The sequence below is a fragment of the Babylonia areolata genome, chromosome 9 (assembly GCF_041734735.1).
Source record: "Babylonia areolata isolate BAREFJ2019XMU chromosome 9, ASM4173473v1, whole genome shotgun sequence".
Taxonomy (NCBI): domain Eukaryota; kingdom Metazoa; phylum Mollusca; class Gastropoda; order Neogastropoda; family Buccinidae; genus Babylonia; species Babylonia areolata.
Window position 1 is genome coordinate 49,673,379 of NC_134884.1, and position 11,874 is coordinate 49,685,252.

Genomic DNA, 11,874 nt, shown 5'->3' on the forward strand with positions numbered 1-11,874 from the left:
CACTTTGTTTACAGCCCCCCATTGAGGCCCCACACCTTGTTTACAGCCCCCCATGTCCCCCATTGAGGCCCCACACCTGTTTACAACGCCCCATGTCCTCCATTGAGGCCCCACACCTTGTTTACAGCCCCCCATTGAGGCCCCACACCTGTTTACAGCCCCCCGTGTCCCCCATTGAGGCCCCACACCTTGTTTACAGCCCCCCATGTCCTCCATTGAGGCCCAACACCTTGTTTACAGCCCCCCATGTCCTCCATTGAGGCCCCACACCTTGTTTACAGCCTCCTATGTCCCCCATTGAGGCCCCACACCTTGTTTACAGCCCCCCATGTCCACCATTGAGGCCCCACACCTTGTTTACAGCCCCCCATGTCCCCCATTGAGGCCCCACACTTTGTTTACAGCCCCCCATGTCCCCCATCGAGGCCCCACACCTTGTTTACAGTATGCCTCTCACATCCTTGTTGCTGTGTCACTCTGTGTTAATCGCTGTACACATCATGTGTTGCTGTGTCACTGTGTTAATCGCTGTACACATCATGTGTTGCTGTGTCACTGTGTTAATCGCTGTACACATCATGTGTTGCTGTATCACTGTGTTAATCGCTGTACACATCATGTGTTGCTGTGTCACTGTGTTAATCGCTGTACACATCATGTGTTGCTGTGCCACACTGAGTTAATCACTGTACACATCATGTGTTGCTGTGTCACTGTGTGTTAATCACTGTACATATCATGTGTTGCTGTGTCACTGTGTTAATCGCTGTACACATCATGTATTGCTGTGTCACTGTGTTAATCGCTGTACACATCATGTGTTGCTGTGTCACTGTGTTAATCACAGTACACATCATGTGTTGCTGTGTCACTCTGTGCTATAACTGTACACATGTTGCTGTGTCACTGTGTTAATCACTGTACACATCATGTGTTGCTGTGTCACTGTGTTTATCGCTGTATACATCATGTGTTGTTGCTGTGTCACTGTTAATCACTGTACACATGTGTTGCTGTGTCACTGTGTTAATCACTGTACACATGTGTTGCTGTCTCACTGTGTTTATCGCTGTACACATGTGTTGCTGTGTCACTGTGTTCATCACTTTACACGTGTTGCTGTGTCACTGTGTTAATCAACGCCACCTCTTCCTGCTATACCAATCACTCGTCCTCAGTGTGATCGACTACGGACTTGGGCTAACAACACCGTCTCAAAGCAACCTCCTAAAATTTCTCTAGAAAGAGTCCAAAATGAAGCTGTGAGGCTGATCCTTGGAACAACAAAAGACACGCCCACAGAAACCATGCGATACCTGCTTGACCTTCCTTCAGTGCAGGCCAGAAACAAGTTAGAACAGGTCAAGACCTACTTCAAAGCATTAGAAAACCCTCAAAACTCACTGCATGACGCAGTCAAAGAACCAAAAGGCAATCGCCTAGGACGAGGAAGATTCATGGATGGGGCAAGCAGAAGACACAATCCAGCTAGTATGCCAACTACAAGACCTGAAAGAAACAAAAGAATGGGAGAAAAACCCCGAAAACCTCAACCATCTATTCAACACAGCCATTTCACCCACTCTAGGAAGACATTGTCGGGAATGGCCAGAGGGCAAAACTGATGCGGAAGTGAAACTACTCATAGAAGAAAACAGTAAAGAAGAGGACATCATCATATACACAGATGGCTCAGTCACCAAAGACCAATCCGGTTGGGGATTCACTGTGAAACAAAATGGAAAAACAGTTAGGGAAGAGAATGCTGCCTACAAAGTCACAACCTCCAGCCTAACGATGGAAGTTGAAGCTGTGACACATGCCCTCCAGTGGCTATCGTCCATCCATACGCCCGGAAACCAACATGCCATGATTCTAACTGACTCAATGAACCTCATACAGAAAATTGAAAACGGAATGGGAAGCCCAGAGTGGCATAAGGCAATGCGCAACTTTCAGATTAAAAAACTCACATGGTCATACTGCCCGGGACATGCAGGTGTTAAGGGAAATGAGCGAGCTGACAGACTTGCTGGTAACGCAACACCAACGAGCGGCCTACATCTAGGAAAATCGAAAATCCTCAGAAAAGTCAAAGAATATCAAAAAGAACAGGTACAAGGCCATCACACCATCGATCGCCTCAAAGAAATAAAAGCAGAGAGAGGGAGTGGCCGTAAGTCCAACATGAAAGGTAGAGCACGATGCTTTGCTAATCAAACAAATATCGGCATCATTTCCAAACCAACATTGCGCAAATTTCTTCAAAACAGAACAGAGTCTCTGTGGGTTTTTCCAAATACAATAGACTGAGCAACACACTAGACGCCACGTTCTTGGCATCAGAGATCTTTTCCCATCACTCTTGCGGCCAATCAGTGGCAGCCTCTGTGCGTGTGTGTATGTGTGTGTTTGTGTGCATGTGTGGGTCTGTATTTTTGAGTGCGTTTGTGCATGCGCGAGAGTGTAAGTGTACACAAGTGTCAGTAGAGTTCTGTGCACGTGCGTGTGTGTGTGTGTGAGGGGGGTGCAGGGGGAGGTGGGGTAGAGGATGAGGTTTTGAGTGTATGCATGCCTACACTGTGGGAGCAACAGGATATTGGAACGTATATATATATATATATATATATATATCTTTGTACATATGTGTGTGGAGATATGGGCATATGTGTGTGCGCTTGTACAAGTGTTCATCTGTGTGTGTGTGTGTATGTATGTGTGTGTGTGCCGTGGAAGCTGTGATACGTAGACTAGAAATGAGTGTGTAGAGGAGGGGGGTAGAGGAGGTGCAGGGTAATGTGTGTGGTGTGTGTGTGTTGGAGCTGATGTACGTTTATATGTATTTGACTGTGCTTTCATATCTGTGAAACTGCATGTTCGGTGCATATCTGTTATGCATGTGAGGGTGTATATGTGAATGTGTGTCTTCATGTTTTACATCTATTTGCTTATTTATCTTTTCTTTTTTTTTCTTTTTTTTTTCCTCAAGGCCTGACTAAGCGCGTTGGGTTACGCTGCTGGTCAGGCATCTGCTTGGCAGATGTGGTGTAGCGTATATGGATTTGTCCGAACGCAGTGACGCCTCCTTGAGCTACTGAAACTGAAACTGTACACGTGTTGCTGTGTCACTGTGTTTATCGCTGTACACGCATCATGTGTTGTTGCTGCGTCACTGTGTTTTAATCACTGTATACACAGACCATGTGTTGTTGCTGTGTCACTGTGTGTTAATCACTGTACATGCATCATGTGTTGTTGCTGTGTCACTGTGTGTTAATCACTTTATACACCATGTGTTGTTGCTGTGTCACTGTGTGTTAATCACTGTACATACACCATGTGTTGCTGTTGTGTCACTGTGTGTTAATCACTGTACACACACCATGTGTTGTTGCTGTGTCACTGTGTGTTAATCACTGTACACACACCATGTGTTGCTGCTGTGTCACTGTGTGTTAATTGCTGTACACATCATGTTTTGTTGCTGTGTCACTGTGTTAATCACTGTACACACACCATGTGTTGTTGCTGTATCACTGTGTGTTAATCACTGTACACATGAGTTGTTGGTGTGTCACTGTGTGTTAATCGCTGTACATACACCATGTGTTGTTGCTGTGTCACTGTGTGTTAATCACTGTACACACACCATGTGTTGTTGGTGTGTCACTGTGTGTTAATCACTGTACACACATCATGTTTTGTTGCTGTGTCACTGTGTGTTAATCACAGTACACACATTATGTGTTGTTGCTGTGTCACTGTGTGTTAATCACTGTACACATGTGTTGTTGCTGTGTCACTATGTGTTAATCACTGTACACACACCATGTGTTGTTGCTGTGTCACTGTGTGTTAGTCACTGTACACACGCCATGTGTTGTGTCTGTGTCACTGTGTGTTAATCACTGTACACATGTGTTGTTGGTGTTTCACTGTATGTTAATCGCTGTACACACATTATGTGTTGTTGCTGTGTCACTGTGTGTTAATCATTGTACACATGTGTTGTTGCTGTGTCACTTTGTGTTAATCACTGTACACATGTGTTGTTGCTGTATCACTGTGTGTTAATCACTGTACATACACCATGTGTTGTTGCTGTGGCACTGTGTGTTAATCACTGTACACACACCATGTGTTGTTGCTGTGTCACTGTGTTAATCACTGTAAACACACTATGTGTTGTTGCTGTGTCACTGTGTATTATTCACTGTGCATGTGGTGTTGCTGTGTCACTGTGTTAATCTCTGTACACATTATGTGTTGTTGCTGTGTTACTTTGTGTTAATCACTGTACACACATCATGTGGTGTTGCTGTGTCACTGTGTGTTAATCACAGTACACATGTGTTGTTGCTGTGTCACTGTGTGATAATCACTGTACACACTGTGTGTTGTTGCTGTGTCACTGTGCGTTAACCACTGTACACACTGTGTGTTGTTGCTGTGTCACTGTGTGTTAATGACAGTACACATGTGTTGTTGCTGTGTCACTGTGTGTTAATCACTGTACACACATCATGTGTTGTTGCTGTGTCACTGTGTGTTAATCACTGTACACACATCATGTGTTGTTGCTGTGTCACTGTGCGTTAACCACTGTACACACACCATGTGTTGTTGCTGTGTCACTGTGTGTTAATCACTGTACACACATCATGTGTTGTTGCTGTGTCACTGTGTGTTAATCACTGTACACACCATGTGTTGTTGCTGTATCACTGTGTGTTAATCACTGTACACATGTGTTGTTGCTGTGTCACTGTGTGTTAATCACTGTACATACACCATGTGTTGTTGCTGTGTCACTGTGTGTTAACCACTGTACACACTGTGTGTTGTTGCTGTATCACTGTGTGTTAATCACTGTACACACATCATGTGTTGTTGCTGTGTCACTATGTGTTAATCACTGTACACACACCATGTGTTGTTGCTGTGTCACTGTGTTAATCACTGTACACACACCATGTGTTGTTGCTGTGTCACTGTGTGTTAATCACAGTACACACATCATGTGTTGTTGCTGTGTCACTGTGTGTTAATCACTGTACACACACCATGTGTTGCTGCTGTTTCACTGTGTGTTAATCACAGTACACATGTGTTGTTGCTGTGTCACTGTATGTTAATCACTGTACAGACATCATGTGTTGTTGCTGTGGCACTGTGTGTTAATAACGGTATACACAGCCATTTGCTAGAAAAAGTTTTTGATGCATATTTTTGTCTGTCTTCCTTTTTGGGGGAAAAAGGTACTATTTCACTGAAAAGAAAGCATTTCAAAGCAAGTGTACTGACAGTTGATTTGTGTGTTGTTTGTTGTTTCATACAGAAGTACGAGGAACTTGCCAAGGAGAATTTTATGCTGCAACAGCGTCGTTTGCCAACCAGTCCTCTGAAGGACCGAACCAATGCCCCATGTTGAATTCCTTCCCATGCAGAGCATGATGGCAAGACAGGACAGTACACTGGGTAATACACACACAGCATGACAACAGTACAGTACACTGGGTGATACACACACAGCATGACAACAGTACAGTACACTGGCTGATACACACACACAGCATGACGACAGTACAGTACACTGGGTGATACACACACAGCATGACAACAGTACAGTACACAGGGTGATACACACACAGCATGACGACAAGACAGGACAGTACACTGGGTGATACACACACAGCATGACGACAGTACAGTACACTGGGTGATACACACACAGCATGACAACAGTACAGTACACAGGGTGATACACACACAGCATGACAACAGTACAGTACACAGGGTGATACACACACAGCATGACGACAAGACCGGACAGTACACTGGGTGATACACACACAGCATGACGACAGTACAGTACACTGAGTGATACACACACACACAGCATGATGGCAAGACAGGACAGTACACTGGGTGTTACACACACACACAGCATGACAACAGTACAGTACACTGGGTGACACACACACAGCATGACGACAGTACAGTACACTGAGTGATACACACACACACAGCATGACGACAGTACAGTACACTGAGTGATACACACACACACAGCATGACGACAAGACAGGACAGTACACTGGGTGATGCACACACAGCATGACGACAAGACAGGACAGTACACTGGGTGATACACACAGCATGACGACAAGACAGGACAGTACACCGGGTGATACACAGACAGCATGACAAGACAGTACACTGGGTGATGCACACAGCATGACGACAAGACAGGACAGTACACCGGGTGATACACAGACAGCATGACAGGACAGTACACTGGGTGATACACACAGCATGACGGCAGGACAGTACAGTACACTGGGTGATGCACAGCATGACAAGACAGTACAGTACACAGGGTGATACACACACAGCATGACGACAAGACAGGACAGTACACTTGGTGATACACACAGCATGACGACAGGACAGGACTGTACACTGGGTGATACACACAGCATGACGACAAGACAGGACAGTACACTGGGTGATACACACAGCATGACGACAAGACAGGACAGTACACTGGGTGTTACACACAGCATGACGACAAGACAGGACAGTACACTGGGTGATACACACAGCATGACGACAAGACAGGACAGTACACTGGGTGATACACACAGCATGACGACAAGACAGGACAGTACACTGGGTGATGCACACAGCATGACGACAAGACAGGACAGTACACTGGGTGATACACACACAGCATGACGACAGTACAGTACACAGGGTGATACACACAGCATGACGACAAGACAGGACAGTACACTGGGTGATACACACACAGCATGACGACAAGACAGGACAGTACACTGGGTGATACACACACAGCATGACAAGACAGGACAGTACACTGGGTGATACAGACACAGCATGACAAGACAGGACAGTACACTGGGTGATACACACAGCATGACGACAAGACAGGACAGTACACTGGGTGATACAGACACAGCATGACGACAAGACAGGACAGTACACAGGGTGATACACACACAGCATGACGACAAGACAGGACAGTACACTGGGTGATACACACACAGCATGACGACAAGACAGGACAGTACACTGGGTGATACACACAGCATGACGACAAGACAGGACATTACACAGGGTGATACACACAGCATGACGACAAGACAGTACACTGGGTGATGCACACAGCATGACGACAAGACAGTACACTGGGTGATGCACACAGCATGACGACAGGACAGGACAGGACAGTACACTGGGTGAGGCACAGCATGACAACAAGAAGTCCCTTGTGGTGTGAGGGACAGGGCCCACCATACAGTACACAGAAACCAAATGATATCTTTTAGCCCCACATAGTAGTGGAACTGGGAATATGGAAAGGACTTGTTGTTCAATGTAGTTTTTGTGGTGTGGTGTGGCGTGGTGTGGTGTGGTGTGGCTGGATCAGGGGCCCAGGGAATGGTGTTTTCTCCATACTGATGGCAGTTACAGTCAATCATGTTGTGTGTACTGTTGATTGCATAACTGAATGTGTGTGTACATAAACAGTTTTTATAGGGAAGAATGTTCATGTATTTCTCTGTCTGCTTCACTGTCCATGTCTGACTGACTGCTTGATCAGACCAAGGAGTATTTGTGTCTGACTGAATGCTTGATCAGACCAAGGAGTATTTGTGTCTGTCTGCTTGATCAGAACAAGGAGTATTTGTGTCTGTCTGAATGTTTGATCAGAACAAGGAGTATTTGTGTCTGACTGACTGCTTGATGAGAACAAGGAGTATTTGTGTCTGTCTGATGCTTGATCAGACCAAGGAGTATTTGTGACTGAATGCTTGATCAGACCTAGGAGTATGTGTGTCTGTCTGAATGCTTGATCAGAACAAGGAGTATTTGTGTCTGATGCTTGATCAGACCAAGGAGTATGTGTGTCTGACTGACTGCTTGATCAGAACAAGGAGTATTTGTGTCTGACTGCTTGATCAGAACAAGGAGTATTTGTGTCTGACTGCTTGATCAGAACAAGGAGTATTTGTGTCTGTCTGAATGCTTGATCAGACCAAGGAGTATTTGTGTCTGACTGAATGCTTGATCAGAACAAGGAGTATTTGTGTCTGACTGCTTGATCAGAACAAGGAGTATTTGTGTCTGACTGCTTGATCAGAACAAGGAGTATTTGTGTCTGACTGAATGCTTGATCAGAACAAGGAGTATTTGTGTCTGTCTGATGCTTGATGAGAACAAGGAGTATTTGTGTCTGATGCTTGATCAGAACAAGGAGTATTTGTGTCTGACTGCTTGATCAGAACAAGGAGTATTTGTGTCTGACTGCTTGATCAGAACAAGGAGTATTTGTGTCTGATGCTTGATCAGAACAAGGAGTATTTGTGTCTGACTGCTTGATGAGAACAAGGAGTATTTGTGTCTGACTGCTTGATGAGAACAAGGAGTATTTGTGTCTGACTGCTTGATCAGAACAAGGAGTATTTGTGTCTGACTGCTTGATCAGAACAAGGAGTATTTGTGTCTGATGCTTGATCAGAACAAGGAGTATTTGTGTCTGACTGCTTGATGAGAACAAGGAGTATTTGTGTCTGACTGCTTGATGAGAACAAGGAGTATTTGTGTCTGACTGCTTGATCAGAACAAGGAGTATTTGTGTCTGATGCTTGATCAGAACAAGGAGTATTTGTGTCTGACTGCTTGATCAGAACAAGGAGTATTTGTGTCTGACTGAATGCTTGATCAGAACAAGGAGTATGTGTGTCTGTCTTGTTCCTGTGTCTTGGTGTCGGTGGTCTCTGTGTGACTGGCAACACATCACTGACTGCCTGAAATGTGCTGACCAGTAAGTGTGGCTTTACTGTCATCCTTCCTGCCTGTCCTGACTGATCACCATTGACTTCCTACAACTGTAACATCAAGTTGGTACTGATTGTTTGCAGCTCTTGTATCAAAGTATATGAAATCAGAATAAAAGATTGTTTGTCTCTAATATTGTTGGTTTGAGTGTTTTGTGAATGATTTGATGGATGTTGGAGGGATGTCTATGTTTGTATGATGTTCTTGTTTGTTAGATGCTGGAGGAACGTCCATGTTTTATGTGTTGTGTCAGCAAAAATTCAGCAGAGGTCTGTTTATCGTTGATTATAGTTAGTCTGCTAATTTGTTGCCAGCGACAATTCAGCACTAACTGAGCTCCACCAAACTGTGGCCAGCAACAATTCAGCAGTTAACTGAGCTCCACCAAATTGTGGATGGCGACAATTCAGCAGTTAACTGAGCTCCACCAAACTGTGGCCAGGACAATTCAGCAGTTAACTGTGCTCCACCAAACTGTGGCCAGTGACAATTCAGCAGTTAACTTACTCTGGACGAATAGTTCTCTCCCTTGCTTTTCCCTACAGACGACCCATTTGTTAGGGTTAGGGAAAAAAATCACAAAAAATACAAAACACAATGTAACTGAATGAAACTCAATGTACTTGACCCACTGACCCCTCTCCTCACGTCGTGTGAATGCCCGTCCCCCTCCCTCTTCACTGCTCTCAGAAGCTGAATCACAATCAGTACCTACTTGCCAGTAGCTTTCTTCACTGCAGATACTTTATTCAATGTCTTCATCATCCTCGTCGATGTCAAAACTTTCAGTTTGAAGCATTTCAGTCACTTCAGCAACAGTAAAAGCAGCTGTCGTGATAGAGTTTGCTAAAAAAATTTCCACTTGTATCGCCTGCGACACCATTTCCAATACGTATACAGATTAGCTTGTCATCTGGGGCCCTGAACTCGCTGGCTTGCTGTGGAGTGTGTTGTTACAGAATCTAATGAAGAAACTTTCCATCAACCCTCGACACATTCACAATGCCCTGTGTATCTGCGATTGTTATGCTACCCCATGAGGAAAATATGGAAAAAATTTTAATTGTCAAAACCGCTGTTGCGTTCCGTTGTCCAGAACGCTACCTTACATCAGAAACGCTATAGTGTTCCATCGTCCGGAGTGAGTTAACTGAGCTCCACCAAATTGTGGATGGCCACAATTCAGCAGTTAACTGAGCTCCACTAAATTGTGGCCAGCGACAATTCAGTGATTAGCAAGTCCCTTCACCAGCAGAACCATGAGCAGTATTTCTCTAGGCAGCAAGCTGGTGTGTTGGTGATCACCTTCAGGGGCCTGACAACTGGGTGTCTTTGTCACAGTGCTTTGACAGAGTGCTGGGCAGCACTTGAACACATCTCGATCCATTCCTATGAATTTGCTCAGTGTGCATAGATCTCATGCATATTGCTGTATTCAGTGACTTTGTATCCCTTCTCTCTGCCACACTTATCATCTGTTTGTCACTCTCCATTTCCCAGCTGATTGGGTTGTTTTGTAACTGATGTGTAATGTCCCTGTTCTGTTATGTAATTGTATCATTGTAAACTGATTGGGGTATGTTGTAACTGATGTGTAATGTCCCTGTTCTGTTGTGTAATTGTAACATTGTAAACTGGTTGGGGTGTGCTGTAACTGATGTGTAATGTCCCTGTTCTGTTATGTAATTGTATCATTGTAATCTGGTATGGGTGTGTTGTAAATCTGTAATGTCCCAGTTCTGTTGTGTAATTGTAACATTGTAAACTGGTTTGGGTGTGTTGTAAATCTGTAATGTCCCAGTTCTGTTGTGTAATTGTAACATTGTAAACTGGTTGTGGTGTGTTATAGATCTGTAATGTCCCTGTTCTGTTGTGTAATTGTATGATTGTAATCTGGTTGTGGTGTGTTGAACTGATCTGTAATGTCCCTGTTCTGTTGTGTAATTGTATCATTGTAATCTGGTTGGGGTGTGTTGTAACTCACCTGTAATGTCCCTGTTCTGTTGTGTAATTAAATTGTATCATTGTAATCTGGTTGGGGTGTGTTGTTACTGATCTGTAATGTCCCTGTTCTGTTGTTTAATTGTATCATTGTAATCTGGTTGGGTTGTGTTGTAACTCTTTTGTAATGTCCCTGTTCTGTTGTGTAATTGTATCACTGTAAAGTGGTTGGGGTGTGTTGTAACTCACCTGTAATGTCCCTGTTCTGTTGTGTAATTGTATCATTGTAAACTGATTGGGGTATGTTGTAACTCACCTGTAATGTCCCTGTTCTGTTGTGTAATTGTATCATTGTAATCTGTTTGTGGTGTGTTGTAAATCTGTAATGTCTCGGTTCTGTTGTGTAATTGTAACATTGTAAACTGATTGGGTAGTGTTGTAACTGATCTGTAATGTCCCGGTTCTGTTATGTAATTGTATCATTGTAAACTGGTTGGGATGTGTTGTAAATGATCTGTAATGTCCATGTTCTGTTATGTAATTGTATCATTGTAAAGTGGTAGGGGTGTGTTGTAACTGATCTGTAATGTCCATGTTCTGTTATGTAATTGTAATATTGTAAGCTGATTGGGGTTTGTTGTAAATCTGTAATGTCCCAGTTCTGTTGTGTAATTGTAACATTGTAAACTGGTTGTGGTGTGTTATAGATCTGTAATGTCCCTGTTCTGTTGTGTAATTGTATGATTGTAATCTGGTTGTGGTGTGTTGAACTGATCTGTAATGTCCCTGTTCTGTTGTGTAATTGTATCATTGTAATCTGGTTGGGGTGTGTTGTAACTCACCTGTAATGTCCCTGTTCTGTTGTGTAATTGTATCATTGTAATCTGGTTGGGGTGTGTTGTAACTCAACTGTAATGTCCCAGTTTAATATTTTAAACTGATTGGGGTGTGTTGAAATTGATGTCATACCACTGCTGTATCATCGACAATGACAAAAACCTGAAACAGGAAGCCATGAAAGTAAAGTCACATGATGGCTCATGTCTCTCCACAGGAAGTATCTCCACA

General features: G+C 43.9%; 1 protein-coding gene across 1 annotated transcript in view; it reads left to right on the top strand.

Annotated features, from left to right (window-relative positions):
- The window catches only part of LOC143285664 (kinesin-like protein KIF15), a 185,469-nt gene extending 176,471 nt beyond the window's left edge, over positions 1–8,998 (top strand). Inside the window, exons 36-37 of the mRNA XM_076593060.1 lie at positions 5,339–5,478; positions 8,853–8,998. Of these exons, the coding sequence (XP_076449175.1) occupies positions 5,339–5,431 (93 nt within the window). The 3' untranslated portion in view covers positions 5,432–5,478; positions 8,853–8,998. The remainder of the gene's footprint in view (positions 1–5,338; positions 5,479–8,852) is intronic.
- Positions 8,999–11,874: the final 2,876 nt, after the last annotated feature.